The 23,867-nt window shown below is 34.5% G+C and overlaps 2 protein-coding genes across 2 annotated transcripts in view; one reads left to right on the top strand and one right to left on the bottom strand.

The window, feature by feature from the left end:
* The window catches only part of LOC123663574 (flotillin-2), a 324,503-nt gene that overhangs the window by 178,121 nt on the left and 122,515 nt on the right, over window positions 1–23,867 (bottom strand). The window lies entirely within an intron of this gene.
* Window positions 12,715–16,648, top strand: LOC123663573 (glucose dehydrogenase [FAD, quinone]-like). Its single transcript, XM_045598245.1, has 3 exons — window positions 12,715–12,967; window positions 13,420–13,565; window positions 14,906–16,648. Exons 1-3 carry the CDS (start codon window positions 12,715–12,717, stop codon window positions 16,361–16,363), a joined length of 1,857 nt encoding a protein of 618 aa, XP_045454201.1. The 3' UTR covers window positions 16,364–16,648.

Raw genomic sequence — 23,867 nt, 5'->3', positions numbered from 1 at the left:
CCCCTAAAGTTATGGGGGGGGGGATTAAGCGGGTTAATAAGATATATGGCAAAGCAACGTTTGCGGGGTCAGCTAGTATGACTCTATATTTGTAAATGACTTTCGTCATAAAACGTTTTAGAGGATAAGATTAACAGTCAACAATAAAATGTTATATAAACCGATTCTAAACCATGGAAGACTGATTTGCATTTGCGAACTTAGTTACTGTTTACTATGTGAAAACCCTGTCTGTGAAATCTCTGAACGTAATCTATATAATTATAATTGTGTATGCAGGCAAACGAAGAAAAACCGACTTCAATTATATCGACAAGTAATACAACGTAGGTAGACGAAAATATAGTCAAGTAAATACGCATTATCAAAGATTACTCCAAAAGTTGTAATCAGATCTCGATAAAATTTAAATGTGACCACATGATAAACATCGGCTTTCGATTAAATTAAAAATCATTAAAATCGGTAAACCCAGTAAAAAGCTATGCGGATTTTTGAGAGTTTCCCTTGATTTCTCTGGGATCCCATCATCAGATCCTGGATTCCTTATCATGGTACCAAACTAGGGATATCTCCTTTCCAAAAAAAAGGAATTATCAAAATCGGAATTATCCCCGAAACATACATTATATATATATATATATATATATATATATATATATATATATATATATATATATATATATACGGTCGAATTGAGTAACCTCCTCCTTTTTTTGAAGTCGGTTAAAAAGTAAACATTGCATCTCGTTTATCTGAATCGTCACAGTAAGTAAAAAGACAAAAAAGCATGTGTGTATTCGTTTCACGGTTGAGTGCCTAAGAATTTCGTGAATGTCTAAATAATGGTGCCGAAAACGCTGGCGGAACCAATTGTACGTAGATGGCATTTAAACTGTTACGTAAATTTTGTGATGATTTGAATCGGTTCGTCTGTTAGATTTTGTCTGTCTTTTATTCACTCATAGGTACTAAACGAATTTGTCGCATTCAGTCTCTAACATCCCTGCTGGGCATATACCTCACTCTCCATTTAGGAGAAGGATTGGAACTTAATCCACTAGGCCGCTCCACTGCGGGATATGTTCGCTACTATGAATAACGACCGCGACCGACAACTTCACGTGCTCTCCGAGGCACGGTGGTGAAGACCCACGAGAACAGACTCCCGAACCGGTAACAAATATTTGTACAAATACAATTATCCGTCCCGAGCGGGAATGTAACTCGCGTAACGCCGGACGTGTTTACGAGTCACCACGGCACGTGCACCACAACACTGGAGCGGTCGTCAAAGCAAACATTGTGTTGTCATAATTGTGTTTGCTGGCAAACGAAAAAAAAACCGACCTCAATTACATCGACAAGTAAATACAGCGTAAGTTGACGAAAAAAATTAACAAATGCACCAGTAGTCACTACGATTTCCGAGGGTGTTCCTCGATGTCTCTGGAATTAATTCATCAGATCCTCGTTTCCTTATCCACGGTACCACACCTTCCTAACACGAAAATATATATCAAAATCGGTTCATAAACGACGAAGTTATCCCCGAACGTAGACTTAAAAAAATTATTCCTCCTCCTTTTTTGAATTCGGTTAAAAATTACATACAAAGCACACTGACTTTTTACGAATTTATTATAATTACAGATGTTATTTCATTTATCTTTTATCATGACGGGTCCGTCGGTGCAATTTGTAGTGGCCGTGCTTTCTGCTACGCGGGTTGTAGGTTCAATTCTCGCTTGAGCCTGGGTGTAACATTTGTAATTATTTATTTAAATATGTAATTTTTCTATTTATTACATATTAAGAAAAAAATATTTAGCTTTAACAACAAGCTGTTACCTATAAACAAGCATTAATCTGCTTACCGTAGAAATAGACGACCGTGTGTTTGTTATATTTATATATTTATTTATGTTTTTAATAATTTTCCTTTATATATTACTACTAGCTGTGCCCGCGGCTTCGCCCGCGTTGAAATTAGTGTGTCATAAAGTTTTGCCGGCAAACTTCCAGTGAAACTCTCATCAAAATCGGCATAGCCGTTCCGTAAACCTTCCTCTTGCCAATGGTGGAGCCCTCTCTACAATGGTGAAAACGCATGAAAATCCGTTCAGTGAATTTTGAGCGAATCGATCACATACACTTTTGGGGACTTATAATACACTAACTGTTGCCCGCGATTACGTCCTCGTGGTTATGAAGATATGTATTACTATTAAGATGTTTAACGCAAATTATTTTTTTATTTCAGTCACTTGAAATGCTTATCAAACTGAGTAACTTTTTAAAAGGCAAAATTAAGTATAATTTAATAGTTATTTTTATAAAACCTCTCTATACACCACATTTTTGGTTTTATTTTCAGGCTGTATATGTTTCATACAAACTATCAACCCCAATTAAACCCCCTTAGCGATGGAATATCGTTAAATCCGTTCTTAGCGGACGTCTGCTAACTATAATCTACATCCCTGCCAAACTTTATCTTTGTCCAACCTGGATGGATAGACCATCCAGCGGTTTTTGAGTTCTCGTGATGAGTGAGTCAGTGATCTTTCTCTTTTATATATATAGATTACGATGCATTATTTGGACACCTCCTCACCATCTATAGAGCATATATTTTAAATTTCAAGTCTCTTACTTCAAAAACATAAGACTTTCATACAAATTTCCGACCCCCGTTTTATCCACTTGGGGGTCGATTTTCGTAAAATCAGTTTTTAGCGGATTTTTACGCCTCATAAGGAACCAACTTGCCAAATTTCAAGTTTGTAGGTGTTATAGTTTCGTAGGTTTCGTGATGAGTGAGTCAACCTACCATCCCCCGTTTTAACTCCAAAAGAGAGTTGATTTATATACATACATTATTTGGTCACCTTTCTACCATCTATAGAGCATACTTTTTAAATTTCAAGACTCTTACTTCAAAAACATAGGACTTTCATACAAACTTCCAACCCCCGTTTTAGCCTTTTAAGAGTCGAGTTTCATAAAATCAGCTCTTAGCGAACGTTTACGCCCTATAAGGAAACTACTTGCCAAATTTAAAATTTGTAGCTGTTATAGTTTCGGAGATTTCGTAATGAGGGAGTCAACCTACCATTCCCCGTTTTAACCCCAAAAGGGAGTTGATTTCTAAAGATAGATTTTTTGGACTCCTTCTCATTATCTATAAGGCATACATTTTAAATTTCAAGTCTCTTACTTCAAAATCATGGGACTTTCATACAAACTTCCAACCCCCGTTTTATCCCCTTAGGGGTTGAATTTCGTAAAATCCGTTCTTAGCGGATGTTTACACTCTATAAGGAGCCTTCCTGCCAAATTTCAAGTTTGTAGGTGTTATAGTTTCGGAGATTTCGTGATGAGTGAGTCAACCTACCATCCCCCGATTCAACCCCAAAAGGGAGTTGATTTCTAAAGATATATTATTTGAACACCTTCTCATTATCTATAGAGCATACATTTTAAATTTCAAGTCTCTTACTTCAAAATCATAAGACGTTCATACAAACTTGCAACCCCCATTTCACCCCCTTAGGGGTCGAGTTTTGTAAAATCCGTTCTTAGCGGATGCCTCCGTCTTATAAGGAGCCTACCTGCCAAATTTCGAGTTTGTAGGTGTTATAGTTTCGGAGATTTCGTGATGAATGACCTTTCGCGTTTATATATATTATTATAGATTATAGATTAGGTTGTTACATAAACATACATTAAGTACAGTCGTTAAGAAATAATTTAATAAGTACTTAGTAATTACGAAATGAAGTGGTTAATTGTTCGGCGCAACGAAGACACTGTTACCCGTCTTCGACCTGTGTATTTCAAAGCCAGCAGTTGGATATTTATCCCGCCATCGGTCGGCTTTTTAAGTTCCAAGGTTGTAGTGAAACTGTGTTATCCCTTAGTCGCCTCTTAGAACACCCACGGGAAGTGAGGGGAAGGCTATATTCTTTCTGCCGTAGCCACACAGCAGCAGTCAAAAACTAATACAATTTATATATATATATATATATATATATATATATATATATATATATATATGTATAAATATTTTTGAGTGGTCTGTTTATTGATAATTTCTGCCGCTTTATTTGTATACTTATCTATAGTATTATTTATAGACAGGTTAAATATGTTTATGGTTATTATAAATTAATTTAAATACATGATTAACTTATACAACTGTGAAGGTCATATGACATCACTTTATCAGCGGAGCCGGGAAGTCGTCTCGACTGCGTAAGAGTGAAAGTAACCAATGGTCAATTCGGCCTTCACCCGGTGTTGAACACTTGCATAAATTAATAAGGTTACTTACACACACTTCTGTGACACACGGACAGAGAATTATCATACTAGAACCATTCAAGTCGGACGAACTTGTAGAGCGATTTTTTTATATAACAAAGCTGGCAAATAGTCGCCCGTCTGATGACATTGGGTTACCGTAGACTATAGACGTCTCCAACAGTTGAAACATTGCATTCGCGAGCACGTAATTATTGTTTTATAATACACAGTAACAAGTGTCGAGGTTAATATATTGTTACACAAAAAAATAATTACAATAATCACTTTCCCGAAATTCGTAATCAAAAACCTATCCCAGAAACTGATTCATTAAAATTACGAATATGTATCAACAAAGGTAAGGTGAGGTAACTAAGTTTTTTTTTATCGATTTTTAACAAAGATATCTAGGAACCACCGCAAGGAAATTTCGCTTTCACACAAAAGTCATTGAAACCTGTGAACCTGTTTGTGAACTACGATGCCACAGACATACACACAGACTGATATTTAAAAACATATAACCCTCCTCTTTTTGTGTCGGGGTTAAACGGGGAGAAATAATGTTGGAAAAGTTAAAAAGTAAACGAAATATTTTTATATGCAAAATTACAATTATAAAGAGGTACAATTTAAGAGTCCATCCATAAATTACGTCACACTTTAGGGGGGGGGGGGGTAGAGGATAACAAAAATAAAGTCGAGACTGGTGTTTTAATATAATATATCAATAAATTTATAGGTATAAAATTGCAAAATATGTGACGTCACGCTATGTAGGGGGGAGTATCATGAATGTGAGCATCTGTGACAAGGACGGGGAAAAGGGGTCGAAAAATCGGGAAATTCGTGTACGTAAATTATTGATGGCCCCTATCTGGCGTAGACATTCGAGACAGATGTAGCCTGGCATGTAACGCCGGCCGCCACTCTCGTAATTATGTAAACAATGACATAAAATCCATTGTTCTCCTTCTGAGAGCATCACAACTACATACATCACTTTAAAAAAAAAAACTCACACATTCGAATGTGAAACAAACGAAAGTTCGAGAAACGACCTTCACCTAATGCCACGGATTTATCAATTTGGACCGTCTCTTATATAAGATTTGTTTACCAATACCGCTGCGCAACATATTCGCAACTCGCTAACCAAATTCGCAGCGCTGTGAGAAGTATGAAAATACATATGTATACTTATTACGAACTTAGGCAAATATATGCTTATTACGGAAACCTTGTCTAATAAAATTAATTTCTCGTGAACAAGACATTCGTAGATAATGTCGAAATATTGAGCTGCGCAAAATGAAGATAAAAAACATAGTATATGTAGTTTTAGAAATAAAAATAACCATGTTAACTTAAAAAATTCAGTGTAATAAATTTGCCTTTTTACCCGACTTCCAAAAAAGGAGGAGGTTCTCAATTCGACTGTATTTTTTTTTAATGTATGTTACATCAGAACTTTTGACCGGGTAGACCGATTTCGACAAATTTTGTTTTAATCGAAAGGTGGTGTGTGCCAATTGGTCCCATTTAAATTTATTTGAGATCTAACAACTACTTTTCGAGTTATATCTAATAATGCGTTTTTACTTGACGCTTTTTTCGTCGACCTACGTTGTATTATACCGCATAACTTTCTACTAGATGTACCGATTTTGATAATTCTTTTTTTGTTGGAAAGGGGATATCCCTAGTTTGGTACCGTGATAAGGAAACCAGGATCTGATGATGGCATCCCAGAGAAATCAAGGGAAACTCTCGAAAATCCGTAATAACTTTTTACTGGGTGTACCGATTTTGATAATTTTTAATTTAATCGAAAGCTGATGTTTATCATGTGGTCACATTTAAATTTTATTGAGATCTGATATCTACTTTTTGAGTAATCTTTAATAACGCGTAGTTGCTTGACTATTTTTTCGTCGATCTACGTTGTATTACTTGTCGATGTAATTGAAGTCGGTTTTTTTTTCGTTTGCGAGCAAACACAATTATACCTTTTATCTGATGGTAAGCGGTTACCGTGGCTTATAAACGCCTTCAATGTAAGAAGCATGGCAAGCGCGTTGCCGACCTAACCTCGATTCTCCTCAGGAGCTCTGACCACCTTACTCACCACAATAATACAACACGAACACAACAGTGCTTGAGAGCGGTATCATTTAGCGGTGACCTTCTGTAAGGTCGAGGTACTTCTCCAGAAGGAGTCCTCCAGATTTTGAGCAGGATATATCCTGCTGTGCCCTACCGCAAATAAAAGAATTTAAATTAAATAAGAACTTATTTTACTTTTATTAAAAAAATGAATTAAATTAGTCTTTATATTAATAAAAATTGCTATATTATGTAATAATTTAAAATAGTAATATGTTACCTACTTCATAGTCATTTATTTCTTACAAGTGCGATGTAGAATTTTTTTTATACGAAATGTGTTCTCATGTAAGTGATAATAATCTGTCAATGACAAAAAATGCCTTTAAACCTAACCTATAGTGATTGTGAACTTATAGAAGGAATTAAAAAAACGAGTAAGTCAAAATTGTCCCACAAAATATAATATTATGACAATCTTTTGCGAAAGTTTGCATTTACTAAGAGAAACAGATATAATTATGATAACTTGTAACACTTAGACATATTCATGACTTTTTTAGGGCTAGCCCGTTGGCGCATTTTGTAGTAGCCCTATTTTCTGCTCCGGGGGTTGTGGGATCGTCGGAAATGTAGTATTCATTTAAATTATTTATTGTATTATTTTCATGTATGTTTATCGAAAAAATATTAGCTATAGCAGTCGGCTGTTACCTATAACACAAGCATTAACTTACTTTAGGAACAGACGACCGTGTGTGTGTGTGTGTGTGTGTGTGTTTGTTAAAGATATTTATTTATTTGACTAGCCCGTTGGCGCAGGTTGCAGTGACCCTGCTTTCTGCTCTGAGGGTTGTGGGATCGATTCCCACCCCGAGTCTGGGTATAATATAAATATTTATTTATATATTTATATATGTATTATTTATAAGTATGTTTATCGAAAAATAAAATCTGTAGCTATACTAGTCGGCTGTTACGTATAACACAGTAATTGGGTTGTACTTTAGGAACAGACGACCGTGTGTGTGTATTGTGTAGATATTTATTTATTATTTTATTTGTTACGATGTGATTTCTTAAATTGAAAGATGCTATTTGAACAATGATTACTTGTGAGTCAAATGTAATCGGTGCAAAAAGATAATAGCACTGGTAATTAAAAAGTAGTCCATACAAATAACAATGATTTGCTAAACGAGTTACGAAGTGGAAAATTTAAGAACGGGTGGACCAATAGCCAAACTTTTTTTCCATTCTTATATCTTCTATATTATAGATTTCATTATGTATTAATTATCTATTTATATACTTATAGTAGGTTCTCACGGGAGGAAAAATTATAATAAAAATGATGATAATGATGAGATGAATGATGAGAGAGATCCCAAGCATAGCCCGTTCCATAGCACGTTCAGTTTTTTTAAGCTTATAGACTAGTCCCTACGTCACTGTCGACGTCTCGACACCGCCCGAGTAGAAATTTTTTCGTCTTCCTTAGAAGGACCGGACCGGGCATGCCTGATCAGGACTAGATAAGGCATGTAACGCAGATGATTGGTCTGGACCTGATCAGGATGAGATGAGATTTCCTGATCGGGTCCAGATAAGGAAATCTCATCTCATCCTGATCAGCCGGTTCGGTCCTGTCCTTTTAAAAAATACGAATGTATATTCTTGAAAAAATTGTTTAACAAAAAAAAAGCGAATTGATATTATAAATTTGTTACTTAACATAATAATTATGATATTTATTCCCGTTTATTTTTTCCAATGTACCTATTATTTATTTATGTTTTTACTTAAAATATTAATTATTTTTATTTATTTTTATGTTATTAATTAATTCTAAACATTTTTGAATATCATATCAAAAATTGACCGCTCCAGCGGGATTCGAACCCGCGTCTCCGACTGACCGTGTCCGAGTCGGAGACACGGGTTCGAATCCCGCTGAAGCGGTCAATTTTTGATATGATATTCAAAAATGTTTAGAATTCCTAATGTGAGGGTAACACAAAAATAAAATCGTACATATTATTAATTAATTATCATTATTAATTAAATTTTATTTATTAACTTCTAATAATTAACTACTAATTAACTATTTCCTATTACTAACGACTGCTCCACTGTGTAGAAATGCAATCCCTGCTAGAGTGTCTTGATAACTGTATATACTTATACTAAGTGCGCTTAAAAACATTGACAGCGCGATACAGGCTCATTTCGCATAATTTCTTTTAGGCTATCCTTGACCACTATACCATACTTGATTATATTTTAAATCAGGCTATCCTTGTCTGGACCAGACCTGGTCCTGATAGAGCTCGCCGGATCTGGCATGCCTCATTCTATCCTGATCCGGTCCAAATACATAATCTGGTTGAGTCCGACCTTTTTTCTAGTCGGGACTTACGAAACGTAATTCTCTCTATCTTCACTAACTTATATCTCCCTCTCAACTTCCGTTTGCCTCACCCGATCACAATTTTCGTATCGCTCTCGTCAGGCATTCACCAGTTTAATCCCAAAGTCAAACGTGCTTAAAAATTTTTTACTGTAATTTTTGAAACGTAACAACCATTTATTTCGATTTTCACGTGTTCGACACTTTAGAATATAAGGGTCGACTGGTACAAAATATGATATAAGCTTTTGCTATTAAAAACAATGAGGCGTTCCTTAGACTATTTATATATCAATATTCATATTTTAATAACGAACGAAACTTATCAACGACAATATTTTAAGGTATTTTATAGGCAATTTATTCCAAACTCTGTTTAAGAAAGCCGTATGATTACTAGTAGGAATTAACTAAGCTGGACTAGAAGTATAATTAATTTAATTATATTGTTTCCAAATACAGTATTAACAACGGAACAGCATAGTCAGGATTCAGTATAATAATTGTGTTTGCTGGCAAACGAAAAAAACCGACTTCAATTACATCGACAAGTAATACAACGTAGGTAGACGAAAAAATAGTCAAGTAAATATGCATTATCAAAGATTACTCCAAAAGTTGTTATCAGATCTCGATGAAATTTAAATGTGACCACACGATAAACATCGGTTTTCGATTAAATTAAAAATCATCAAAATCGGTACACCCAGTAAAAAGTTATGCGGATTTTCGAGGGTTTCCCTCGATATATTTGGGATCCTATCATCAGATCCTTATCATATATATATATATATATATATATACCTCCTCCTTTTCTGGATTCGGTTAAAAAATAAGAACATGAAATAAAGAAATTAAAAAAGGGAGTTTGTATTAAAACATTTTGATAAACATTTTTGATTAAAATTTATTATTAGGTATTATTAGATAATTTTGATCGTTGCAGACGCTATTGTCACTTTTTACTCAAAATAATAATCGCGATTATTCCCGTATGGCCTAAGATCAAGGCTTAATAAATCATTACATCAGCCAATCTCAGTCCACTACTGGACATAGGCTTCCACGAGTTCGAGCCAAAAATGGTGTGAACTCATGTGTTTTGCCCATAGTCATCACGCTGGTGACCGCAGGGCTGGCTTTGTCGCGTCGAAGACGCTGCTGAACTTGTGGCGGCCTAAGTCCAGCAGTGGACTGTGATAGGCTGTAATGATGATGATGATAACGATGACGAGATACCGCTTAAGAAACGATAACAGACTTCAGATAAAGCAGGTTTTCTAAACCACTGTATTTCCGTTTGAATTGAATTCCGTTAAAATTTAAATTTGACAAAAAAAAAATAGTTTGAGATTTGACGCGTATTTTTTGAGCTGTCCGTAATAAGGTATTTACTTGACTTTGTTTTTTTTTTTTTTCGTTTGCGAGCAAACAATTATGTAATCATAAATCACATAACATGTTCAATACTAAGTAATCACGGCAATGCAATTTTAACGCCATCAGTAACTCACGTTGTAGGCTTTTAACCGTAGACCATGATAACCAGCGTCACGCTCTGATTATCTCCTTTTGTTTGTTGTTCTTGTGTTTTTGTGTGACTTGCGCCGAAACCATAAGCTTTTGTTATTTTTTAAACCCATTTTTGGTTATTCGGTCCAGTACAAACTATATGTTTCACTGTTCGAGTTTAGATAACATACTAATAGGTGATCGAAACTAAAGAGGACCTTGGTGACTATAATATGTATAACCTGGCAAAAATTTTTTCAACCGGTTCGCGATTTATTTGTTAAAAATTTAAATTACAAAACTAACTAACTTTAAACTACAGTAGTTATAACATAATTTTTACATAATATTAAAATATCTAAATATTAAAATATATAATTATATAAATTTTTTCCTTTTTTTTTTTTCACGTTTGTTAATTTAAATTTAAACGGATGGATGGTCGTAATTGGCCTTTTTGATTATTTTCATTCTTGTTTGTTTTATATTTTTTCTGTGCTGTGTACCATCCCTTATAAGTAAGTAAATAAATAAATAAATAAATAAATAATTTTGGGTTGTCTGGAAGAAATGGCTAAATAGCCATAAGTCCGCCCATCGTACTTTACAGTCTGTTAATGTTTTTAATTGTGTTTATTGTTTAAAATGTAGTTGTGGTGTACAATAAAGTATAAATAAATAAATAAATAATTTTCATCAAGTAAATAGATGGGTGAAGATCACGTTTAGTAAACATTGATTACACGCAACACTTGACTGAAATAGGGCACAGCAGGAAATTTCATCACAGCTAAATAATACTGCTTCCAAGCAGTGTTGTATTCCTGTGGTGAGTAAGGTGACCAGAGCTCCTGGAGGGAATTGGCGATAGGGTCGGTAGCGCGCTTGCGATGCTTCTGGTATCGCAGACCTCTAAAAGCTACGGTAATTGCTTACCATCAGGTGAGCCGTACGCTTGTATGCTGGCCTAGTTACATTAAAAAACAGGGTTTAAGCCTATTGAATAAATTAATTACGTACCAATTACTTAATTTCCTATTTCATTAGAATGATACACTCAGTATTTGATGATTCACGTTTCCGATAAGATTACACATCGAAATGATACTCAAATCTATACAATTAACAATAATAAACGTTACCAGAACACTTTCACGAAAGTCTAGAAATAGATCATATCTTCCGTGTAACAAGGAAATATCTAGGCGTTCGTTCCGTCCCTCGTACACCTGCGCTGTAATCATATATTTATCTCGCTCTTCATAATACTGCTCTGATTGAGGAGCGAATTATATAAAATGTATTGTTTTGTAACTTAACTTTCTAATATATATATACAAATAGCGAAAACTATCATCTATATATAAATAATAAAATGAATGTGTGTTTGTATGACCCACATCGATTGTATGTGTTATGAGCCCACAAAAGTTTCTGAGTTGGTAGGAACAAAAAAATAAAAAAACCGTAGCAACGCGCGCAGGATACAGCTAATTATCAATATAAATAACAACAATACCTCAATCCTCACACGATAGTCGGGTATCAAATTTTATAAGTACCTGTAAACAAAAAATAAAAACAATTAATTTATGTAATATTATGTAAATATTTTGGAGTCGATTTTCATATAAGGCCGATATGAAAAAAATACGAGGAGTAAAATCTACTGAACGAATGACCTCGTTACGTTTCTCGTAACGCCATAGAGTTCCGATAGACGACAACGTTTTCTCATAACACCATATCCGATAGATGGCATTACTTGATTCATTTATTTACCATTTGATATGATATTAATCTTTTTCTCAAAATAGTAGCCTTTTTTATGCCTATTTAGACAGTCGATTTGAAGGATTAAACTGCAGTCGTGCGTCGGAACTGACACACACACTTTTTTAATCTATAATAGAATATTTTTTTTTTTGTCTAGTATAATTAAAAAAATATGACGTTTTGAAAATCTGTTAATCGATTTATATATAAAATATGTATTACTATTTATTTAATTATCCGAGGTACACGAACGTTTTAACCAAATTGTACATACGCTAGATACTGTGTACCGTGCGTTGATGGTCCTTGAATAAATAAATCAATAAATTAAAAATAATTTTAAATTTTTTTTAAATTTCAGATACAAGACTCGGAATACAAATCCCCGAGACGCAGCAGCGACTGCTAACATGTCTCGGCGTCAATTAACGCCGCTGAGTACTAGAAAAGTTATGCGCAAATGCAAACCACCAGACAGGAACGGGAACCCCCTGCTTCACCTAGTCTTACCAAAAAACCAAAGTAGAATTATATCCAATTATATTATAAGTGGATAAGACCAATCGAGAAATATATAAAAAGTTAGATAAACAAAATACAAAATGGGCATTCACGTACTTTTGGCATCGACGGCTCTGAAAACCGTGAGCGTCACTGGTCTTTGGCTAATACCACTATTATTGGGAGCATTTACCTACCACAACTATAATTCATACGATCCGGAAGCCAAGGTTCACGATAAGGAACCGAGGATAGAATATGATTTTATAGTAGTAGGCGGAGGTTCCGCTGGCGCGGTGGTGGCAAATCGATTAACAGAAGTTAAGGACTGGAATCTATTGTTACTGGAAAGTGGTAAGTCAAATTTACTATCAAAACTTATTGAATGACAGTATACTTTCTTCTAATATCGGTTATTTTGAATACATTTATCGAGACCTTTCGCTAGAATGTGCATTGAAAACCGAGAAACAGGGAGGGCGCTGACACCGAAAAGATGGGTTTTGAGAGCGGATATCTATACTAACATTATAAAGCCGAAAAGTTTGTTTGTTTAAACGCGCTAATCTCAGGGACTGCTGGTTCGAATCGAAATATTTTATTTTCGTTGGATAGACTATTTACTGAAAAGGGCTAAAGGTTATTTTTTTAATTAACGCGGGTGAAACCGCAGAGCTGAGCTAGTTAATTATATGTATATTAAAAAATCTAAATGTAGACATACTTTACGCTGTTCGTATTAGTCCCGCTTTTTGCTTGTAAATATATAGATATAATAATTTATAAAAAAAAAATTAATTTTCCAGGACCAGATGAAAACGAGATCACCGACGTCCCTTCGTTAGCGGGCTACTTACAACTAACGAAGTTGGACTGGCAATACAAGACGGAGCCTACATCATACGCTTGTTTAGGTTTTAAGAAACGTAGATGTAGTTGGCCGCGGGGCAAGGTAATAGAGACAGGTTGATAATGTTAAAACGAATGAAGATAATCGAGTCAATTGTTATATTACAGAGATACCATCACAAAGTGGACATATCAAACACACTGTACTGATGCCGATAGTTTAACGTAGAATTATCGGAAGTACAATCATTGTATTGACGAGGTTCAAGCAACCGGGATCAGAAAAGGAACGGTAGATGGCGCTGTGCCAGCACTACACACTTATCCACAGACTAAAGATATCGTTCTGAAATTAAATCTCTCTTTTTTTTACTAACTAGATAAATGATAATACATCTATAGAGCATTCATAACAGAAACGCAAGCAACCAAACCACGGTAAACGTTTCTGTCACGTATCAACCAGTAATATCCCACAGCTGGGCATAGGCCTCTTTCTCCGTATAGGAGAAGGATTGTAGCTTAATCTAGTTTAATTAGTTCTAGCTTAATTAAGTTGACGGATATAATAATGTGAGTAATGATAGCTATCAGATTCATATGATAACAACCAGGACCGACAGCTTAACGTGCTTTTCGAGGTACAATGGGCAGGCCCACAAGGACAGACATCCTAACCGGAAACAAATATTTGTAATGACCGGAGACGCTTCTCCGTATGTTTGTGTTACCAAGCTACGTTTAGTTTTCAGTTTTTTTAAAATCAGTTTATTCCTTAAAACGTTATAATAATTTGAGTGACGGATAGAATTACCTAAGAGTGACTTACCTGATAAATGCAACAAATGACGTAATATATGACGTTTGAAAGAATTTTTTTAAAGCAAATAATAAAATTAAGAAAAATACAAATATTGAAAGTTAATTTTCAACGTAAGATAATTAGTTTAACATGATTTAAATTAAGTACAATAGTTACTAGATGGTACTCGTATTACGAACAAAGTGTAACTCAACTTTTTCGGTTACTTCTTATACAATACGTAACAACAGCTCAGTTGCACTAAATTTTCTAATGTGCTCGATAAATATTGTTTTTAATATAGTTATTGGGTACAAAAAAAAAACGAGTGCTTTAGACCACACGAATGAAGTAAAACTTCTTCAATAAAAGGCCTTCACAATAGGTCTGCACTGTGTCTTCGATATACGAAACGTAAATGGCTATGAGAGAAAGAGAGGAAGAAAATGTAAGCTCTCTCTCTCTTGCTCCGTTTGCCTCACCCGCCCACACTTTTCGTATCGCACTAGTCACACATTCACCAGCTTATTCCCCAAGTCAAACGTGCATATAAAGAGGTTTTACTTCAAAAAAAAACTAAATGTTCAATTAATATATTAAAAATTCAACTGTACAAACAAATGTAATAATTTTTGTTACAGGTACTTGGAGGATCCAGTGTCCTCAACTACATGATTTACGTAAGAGGAAATCGATATGATTTTGATCAGTGGGAATCATTCGGAAATCCTGGCTGGGCCTATCGAGATGTACTTAAATATTTCATCAAATCCGAAGACAATAGGAACCCTTACTTAGCTAACAATAAATATCATGGTCGTGGAGGCTATCTGACTGTACAAGAAGCACCATGGAGAACTCCATTAGTTGCCGCGTTCGTTGAGTCAGGAGTGGAGATTGGATATGAAAATAGGGATATCAATGGGGAATACCAGACTGGGTTTATGATCGCTCAAGGTACAATAAGACGAGGATCACGCTGCAGTACAGCTAAAGCTTTCTTAAGACCTGTGAGGACCCGCAGGAACCTTGACATATCTCTTAACTCACAAGCTACAAGAGTTCTAATTAATCCAATAACAATGAAAGCTTACGGAGTGGAATATGTAAAGCATGGTGTTAAAAGAGTTGTATATGCCAGAAAAGAAGTTATATTGTCTGCTGGAGCAATAAATAGTCCACAACTGCTAATGTTATCTGGCATAGGGCCTAAAGACCACTTAAGGAATGTCGGTATCAAAGTTTTAAAAGATTTGCCTGTAGGAGAAAACTTACAAGACCACGTAGGGGTCGGAGGCTTGACGTTTCTAGTCGATAAACCAGTAGCAATTGTTCAAAATCGCTTTCAAGCATTCCCTGTCACTATGAATTATGTAGTTAATGAAAGGGGACCGATGACAACATTGGGAGGGTTAGAAGGGATAGCCTTTGTAAATACTAAATATGCTAATAGCACGGGTCTATGGCCAGATATACAATTCCATATGGCACCTGCCTCGTTTTCTTCGGACAACGGTCAAATTGTAAGAAAAATTTTAGGTCTTACCGATGAAGTATATGACACAGTATACCGACCGATAGCTAATAAAGATGCCTGGACTATCATGCCCCTTTTATTACGCCCAAACACTCGGGGTTACGTAAGATTAAGAAGTTCTAATCCATTCGACTATCCGATAATGAATCCACGATACCACGAAGATCGTTTGGATGTAAACAGACTTATCGAAGGTATAAAAATAGCACTTCAGGTTGCCAATGCCTCTCCGTTCAAACAGTTCGGATCAAAGCTATATATGAAACCATTGCCGAATTGCAAACAATATAAATTTATGTCAGACGAATATATCGAATGCCAAGTGCGAACAATAAGTATGACAATTTACCATCAGTGTGGAACTACGAAAATGGGTCCATCTTGGGACCCAGGGGCTGTCGTCGATCCAAGACTTCGTGTACATGGTATAGAAGGGCTAAGAGTTATAGACGCCAGTATAATGCCGACTATAGTCAGCGGTAACACAAATGCTGCTGTCATTATGATTGGAGAGAAGGGCTCAGACATGATAAAGGAAGATTGGTCGAAACAAAAGAGATGACAGCAGTGGAAAACATAAGGCACTGTAAATATTTGTATATTATTGAAATAACTATAATTATGTTAGTTACCATACATTGAACCAAATTTCTTAGAAATAGGAATATGAATGTATTGATAAGATTTTTACTTAAATATTGTTAATTAATTGTAACTTAATAATTGACAAGTTCTAGTTTTCGCATAAGATTTTTTTTTTTTTGTTATTATTTTAACTATTTCGTTTAGTGCCATATGTATAATTCTATAATACTATTGTTTTCGAATAAAAACCTAAAATATTTTATTCTATTTACTTCATTTGTTCAAAAAGTCGATAAGCAATACTCATTAAAAAAGAACTTCTCAATTTAAATTATATTTTGTACAGACATCTAAATTCGATTCCTAACTGCGTTTCTTTAAATAGGGGGTTTTGCAGATGTTATAGATCACGTTCCATATGAGAGAAAAAAAATCTTAGCATTTTTTTTTTAAATTTGACTTTATTAAAAGATTACTTTAATATATTCCTTTCGCACGATACCTTTCGTGAGCGCGTAAGCACAGCTATAATTTACAATAAAAACATTCTACGAGAAAAAGAATGCATTTCCATGTGCGGCTATTTAGTTGTATGCCGCAGTTAGTATTAATATTTCACTTTATCGACGCTTTTTAAGGCTAAAAAAATAGTATTGGACGATTATGCAGAAGTACGTTGCCAGAGTAGTAGTAGTAGTATTTTTTTCACATGGAACGTCATCTATTACTCCCACAGAACCCCCCATTTCAAGAAACGCACTTAGGAGTCGAACATCCCTGTATGTATCAAAATCATGAACAATATGTAGTATACGAGTACATACTCTTATTGTAGTCTTATATGAACAATATAAATGTTCTATTTAAATTGTATATTTTTTTATAATGTATTATAAATATATAACTTTGTATACAAACTCCTTATCAAAAATTCTTATAGTCTATATACTTCAACATGTTTGTTATCAGTCATATACCGTTTATGATTTAACTAGTGACCGGCCCCGGCTTCGCACGGTTGCAAAAACTATCAGTGTTCCTCTAATATATTATGCATGTATTATACATATAAATCTTCCTCTGGAATCACTCTATTCACTAAAGAAAACCGCATCAAAATCCGTTGCGTAGTTTTAAAGATCTAAGCATACAGACATCGGAAAGCGACTTGTTTTAGACTATATAATAATAATGATAATACAACCCGTATATTTGCAATTTATATTTTTAACCCTTTCAAGATCTTTTACAATACGTATAAAAATTACGTTTATACTTCTAATATTCATTGAATTATGTGTCTTTGCCAATTTGTCATCGTTAATGTTAAAATTAAAACGAAACATTGTATGTGACGTCGGAAATAAACTGTTACTGTTATAATGTTTACTTTTATTTTTATCACTGTCTTGATGATCTTAACTGAGGTAGGAAACAGCAGGGAATTTCCTGCTCAGAATATGGAGCAGCCCGACTGGGGTAGTACCTCGACCTAACAGAAGATCACAACTAAATAATACTGGGGAGGCTGGGGATACTAATAATATGGGGGGGGGGGATAATCGAAAATCTTACATCAACTTCAAAATGTTTAAATTATTATAGATATTACAAAAAAATCATTTTGAGTGTTAATTTTGTCCGCTAAAATAAATCTCATAGCTATTAAAATCATTTAGTTTTTGCCTTGAATTTAATTTAATTTAAATTAATTGACTATAGTATACCCGAACAGTTTATTATAAGGGAAGGAGGGTCCAGGATAATCTCACTAAATCTCACCTAAGTGAGGGGGGGCTCTAAACTAATCGAAAAATAGCTCACGTAATTAATGGAGCCCTTACGCAACTTTAAATGTAACGCAAAATCTAACGCAACTTAAGACGGTGTCAAGAAGTTGCTTTTATTATTTGTAAGGCGTTTTAGAAAGATGTCAAAAAACGAAAAAATTGTTAAATGCCGTAAAACGCCTGTTTCAAAAGTTGCGGATGACACTGCTTGATGAAAACGGTATCCATAAGATAAAGTTTGATGTATTTGTGTGGTCCCATTTAACTTTGAATACTTTAATCGAGATTTGACGAGTAATTTAATGTGTATTTAATTGACAATATTTCGACTAACTATGTTGTATTCCTTGTCCATATAAATTGAAGTCGATTTTTTTTTAATTTGCTAACAAAACACAATTATCAAGCAACTGTGACTACAGACATATTGTTCCCAAAGCATCACAAGCGCAACATCGAGATTCCGGCTCTACACAGAAAGGCGCAAAACCTGAACATGTCGTCACAAGCATAAGAACAAGTTTGGGAAAGGCGGAAACCGAAACATGTCGTCACAAGCATAAGAACAAGTTTGATGTTGCTCACGTCCATATGAAGACGGTAGCATCTTAATCAGAGATGTCTGGTTATTTTTTATTTTCCGAAGTATTGATATTATATGTTCTGTCATATACCATTTTATTACCTCGTAAAAGACTCATTAATAAAATACATAAAAATAAAAAAAAATTAGGGGAAAAAATATTTTGATATTTTACTTAAATACCCATGCGAAGCCGGAGCGGATGCTAGTTATTTTTAAAGATAAAAACATTTTGCCAGTTTTTTTTAATTTAACTTAAGAATCTGCAGTGTTGTGTTCCTGTGGTGAGTAAAGTGACCAGAGCTCTTGGGGGAAATGAAGTTAGGGACGGCAACCCGCTTGCGATGCTTCTGGTGTTGCAGACGTCTATAAGCTACGGTAATGGGTATTCGTTTACCATCAGGTGAGCCCTACGCTTGTTTGCCGACCTAGTTATTTAAAAAAAATAGATGAGCATCAAGTTACTATGATATCTTAAGCTGTATGGCTAAGGCAGGTAAAGAATATAGCCACACCCCCTCTTCTCGTGGGTGTCGTAAGAGGCGACTAAGGGACAATACAGTTCCACTACCACCTTGGAACTTAACAATCCGACCGATGGCGGGATAACCATCCAACTGGTGGCTTTGAAATACACAGACCGAAGACGGGCAGCAGCGTCATCGCTGCGACAAAGCCAGCCCTGCGGTCACCAACCCGCCTGCCTAGCGCGGTGATTATGGGTAACACATATGAATTCTTGCCAGTTTTGGCGCGAACATGTGGAGGCCTATGTCTAGCAGTGGACTGCGACAGCCTGAAGTGATGATGAAGTGAAGTACTATCTAACACTATTAAACGAGCAATTCTTGTATATATATATATATATATATATATATATATATATATATATATATATATATATATATATATATATATATATATATATGGGTCGATCAACTACTCTTTGTACATTTTGTAAGGATGTTAAAAAATAGTAAGTAATAAAAGGCGAATTTCTTCTACATTGTCTCTCCGCTTTATTTAGAATATTTACTAATCCATCTCATTCAGTGATTGGCATTACAGTTATAATTTGTCTGCCTTGTGTGTTGGTTTTTATCTTTTGGTGTCATAAATCGACTTTGTTACAAAGATTTACGCTAGAACTTTTCATATGTATATTTATATAAATAGTAAGGCCCAAAATGAAAATGCTTTTTCATCACGACATTGTGTCACCTATGTTAGTCAAACTTATTTTACATACCTAGTATTTTTTTTTTAATAAATCAATAATCCGCTAAAATTATAAGATCGGCGTTGCCTATATCTACTAGTTACTGCATAGAAAGAGTTATTTACCGTTATTATAATATTAGGAATCAATATTTAGGGACAACAGGGTAACATAGTCGTAAAAGACAGATTTCTTTTACGCTACCATTTGGAATTTCAGATCGATTATTATTTTTTCTTTTTTTTCTAATTGCACACGTTATTTTTATTTAAATAGCCAGTTCTCATTTTTTATTATTATGTCGGTAAAACCGAAAAATATTATTCATATTTTGTAAATATGTAATTCGTATTTAATATAATTTACTAAAATTACCGAGCTCAGCTCAGTCACCCGGGTACTGATATCATAATAGTAGAAAAAGGCTTGAAAATTTAAAATAAATATTAACCCGAATAAAACCGCTGTACACACTAGTCGTTCAAGAAAGAAGTACCAAAAGATATAAATAAATAAATAAAATATTTATTACAAGAAAACATTTAAACCGTTAATTATTGGCACGGATTTATAGCACTAGGTATCAGAAACATTGTTACGAGATAATTAAAATGATTTTTATTAATAACTGACTTCGTCGACTTTGATACTGCCTTGTCTTTTATTGAGCCTGTAATTTAAAGCAACAATAATCATTTTAAGATGAACGCTATAGTCATCAAGTCGTCAAAATGTGATGCTATAAATGTGATACTATAAACTCTAATTGTGTATTATTATGTATACTGTGTGGCTACGGTACTAAAGAATATAGCCACCCCCTCTCTTCCCGTGGGTGTCGTAAGAGGCGACTAAGGGATAACACAGTTCCGCTACCACCTTGGAACTTAAAAAGCCAACCGGTGGCGGGATAACCATCCAACTGCTGGCTTTTAAATACACAGACCGAAGATGGGCAGCAGCGTCTTCGGTGCGACAAAGCCAGTACTGCGGTCACCAACCCACCTGCCCAGCGTGGTGACTATGGGCAAAACACATGAGTTCACGTTATTTTTGGCGTAAACTTGTGGAGGCCTTTGTCCAGCAGTGGACTGTATAGGCTGTAATGATGGGTATTATTATAACTGTAAATTCACCTTAAATAGATAAATAAATAAATAAATATTTGATAGTGTTCGAACATTAAGGGTTTCAAATTATTTGGGACTTATAAAGATTACGACGGCTGTAATTTTAAAATTATTAAATAACTAGCTGACCTGGCGAACTTCGTATCACCTTATTTTTTTCTGAAATATAATAATAACATAATATATCAAAATAAAATATAGCCTATCTTTTAAATTGGATCAAACTGCACACGGTGTGCAAATTTGACTAAAATCGGTTAAGTAGTTTAGGATTCCATTGAGGACAAACATTGTGACACGAGATTTATATATATTAAGATAGCTTTAATATTATTAAGAGACAATGTTAAGAACAAGTTTTTTCAATAATAAAAAAAAAATCATTATCATATTGAATTACGTATGTAATGTACAAACCAATGATGTAACGAACGTTGGATTTATCAGATTCGCGATTGCGAATGCGAACGTTGACTATATAAATAAAGTCAGCTTAAAAGATATGAAATTTTGTATAAAAGGCCAGGTTTGAACCAAATATATTCGAGCCGAAACAGTTTGTATAACCCATTTCAATTATAATGAGGGGGTTAACGAGTGATGATGTACCTGATGGTAAATTTTTACCATCGTTTATGGATATCTGCAAATTTAGAAGAGGCGTGAGTATGTCGCCGTCTATGTGTGTTATTAGAATATAAGTATGTAATAAATATAAATCTTATAAGTTACTAGTACCTGGGTGACCGAGCCTAGCTCGGTATTTTTAGTAAATCGTGTTTTTTGGAATTCATATTTAAATTCGAATTACATATTTATAAAATATGAATAATATTTTTTTTAAAATAACGAGTGCAATTAAAAAAAAAGGAAAAAAATAATTGATCAGGGACATTGGGATTTGAACCATGATCTCCTCGGTTGATCCCGACCGACCGATTTCCCACCGAGCTATTACAACTTTAATGACAGTTGCGAAATTTACCTTCGTATTCTAACGATATTGTAGCTATTTTTTCACTCCCTAAAAACAGGGATAAAACGTCATTTTCTAAAAATGAATCCTAGTTAGATGGATTTATCTCCCCCGAAACCTCCTATATACTAAATTTTATGGAAATCGTTGGAGCCGTTTCCGAGATTCAGATTATATATATATATACAAGAATTGCTCGTTTAATAATATAAGATATATTATAATTCCATATGCATCACCATAAAATAAAAACACTCGCCAAATATTCGCATCGTTTCGCGCGAATGCGAATGTGAATACTGAAAAATCGCGAATATACGTCAATGCAAATGTGCGAATGAAAATATTCCTTAACTTCACTAGTACGTACGAGTACGTACATAACTATTGTCCTAAAAGCAGACACAGCCGTCTTGGAACGCAGTCACTGCTAATAAAAAAGGACAACAAACTCTATAGATCTATTGATAACAAAAAATTACTACGGATGTGTACGTTACACGTCAAATAATAAAAAAAACCTACAAAAAATACTCACGCATATTTTGTCAATTAACAATATTTTTTCGAATAACCTTTAACATGATTATAAATCTAACTAGCTGTGCAACGCGGTCTCACCCGCGTTAAATTGAAAAAAAACTTACTAAAATATTATACAGCCTTCCCACTATTTTTTTTTTCAATTCCAACCAGTAGTAACTGCCTGAAATAAGCGCGTTCAAACAAACAAGCTCTTCAGCTTTATAATATTAGTATGAACATCCGCAATTTGATCTGCATTTCTGCATTGCTTCTAATAACGTATTTTATTTGCAGTAGCAATAACATTAAAGATATAGATCTTTATAAAGACCTGTCAAAACAATGTTGATAAAAATTATTATTTATTTATTTAAAAAACACTAACAAAGTGTACGCCATATTTCAAGTACATCATAAAAAAACAGAAAAGTTTGAGTGTAACTTAAACTATAGGTGATAACTACATTAAACTTAACTAACATACACTAATAACATACATAAATAACACCCACATGGCAAGAACTTAAGATAGTGTTTTATATTACAATTAGCTACAATAAAAGATTTAAAAAAAAAACAAAGACTTAAAGAGAAACAATTTGTACATTTAGTAGGTAAATGATAAGCAATCAGAATTAAACAAAACAAGACAACCCAGTACACCATTAATCAATTTACGCAGAAACATGTTGTCAAGCAAGCATCTTCGACTTTCGAGTGTTCATATTAAAGTGATAATGCGGGATTTCATTAGCGAAAACAAATTTAAAAGTAAGGTGCCACATAAAACGCTTCTGAATGCGTTCCAATCTAGAAATATAAATATTGTAAAAGGGTTCCCAGCAACGCTACAATATTGGGCCCAAATGCGTTAAATAAAGCTATAGTAGTTTGGGGGTTGGTGAACTCGCTACTATTCCGCAGTATAAATCCCAGATTCTTGAAACCCTTGCTACACATTTCTTCGATATGATTATTAAATCGTTATGCACTATCTAGCATTACACCCAAGGCACTACGAATAGTATGTACCGTTTTTAAAGTTTACTGATTCAATCTGTATTCCTTTTGAGTCACTAATCCATCTCACTATCTCACTCCAGGGGGGGATTGCGGATTGGGTCGGTAACGCGCTGGCGATGCTTCTAGTGTTGCAGGCGTCTATAAGCTACGGTAATCGCTTACCATCAGGTGAGCCGTACGTTTGTTTGCCGAACTAGTGACATAAAAAAAATCTGGTAAAGGACATGACACTTCT

Source organism: Melitaea cinxia, chromosome 20, assembly GCF_905220565.1.
Source record: "Melitaea cinxia chromosome 20, ilMelCinx1.1, whole genome shotgun sequence".
Taxonomy (NCBI): domain Eukaryota; kingdom Metazoa; phylum Arthropoda; class Insecta; order Lepidoptera; family Nymphalidae; genus Melitaea; species Melitaea cinxia.
Note: the sequence above shows the minus strand (reverse complement) of the source record. Positions and strands in the feature narration are given on the sequence as shown.

What these genes read in the sequence shown, in the direction of transcription:
- LOC123663573 (XM_045598245.1), top strand. Translation starts at nt 12,715, where the DNA reads ATGGGCATTCACGTACTTTTGGCATCGACGGCTCTGAAAACCGTGAGC. An exon ending in TCTATTGTTACTGGAAAGTG is followed by an intron (nt 12,968 to 13,419) that starts GTAAGTCAAATT and finishes TTAATTTTCCAG; the next exon opens with GACCAGATGAAAACGAGATC. An exon ending in GTAGTTGGCCGCGGGGCAAG is followed by an intron (nt 13,566 to 14,905) that starts GTAATAGAGACA and finishes TTTTTGTTACAG; the next exon opens with GTACTTGGAGGATCCAGTGT.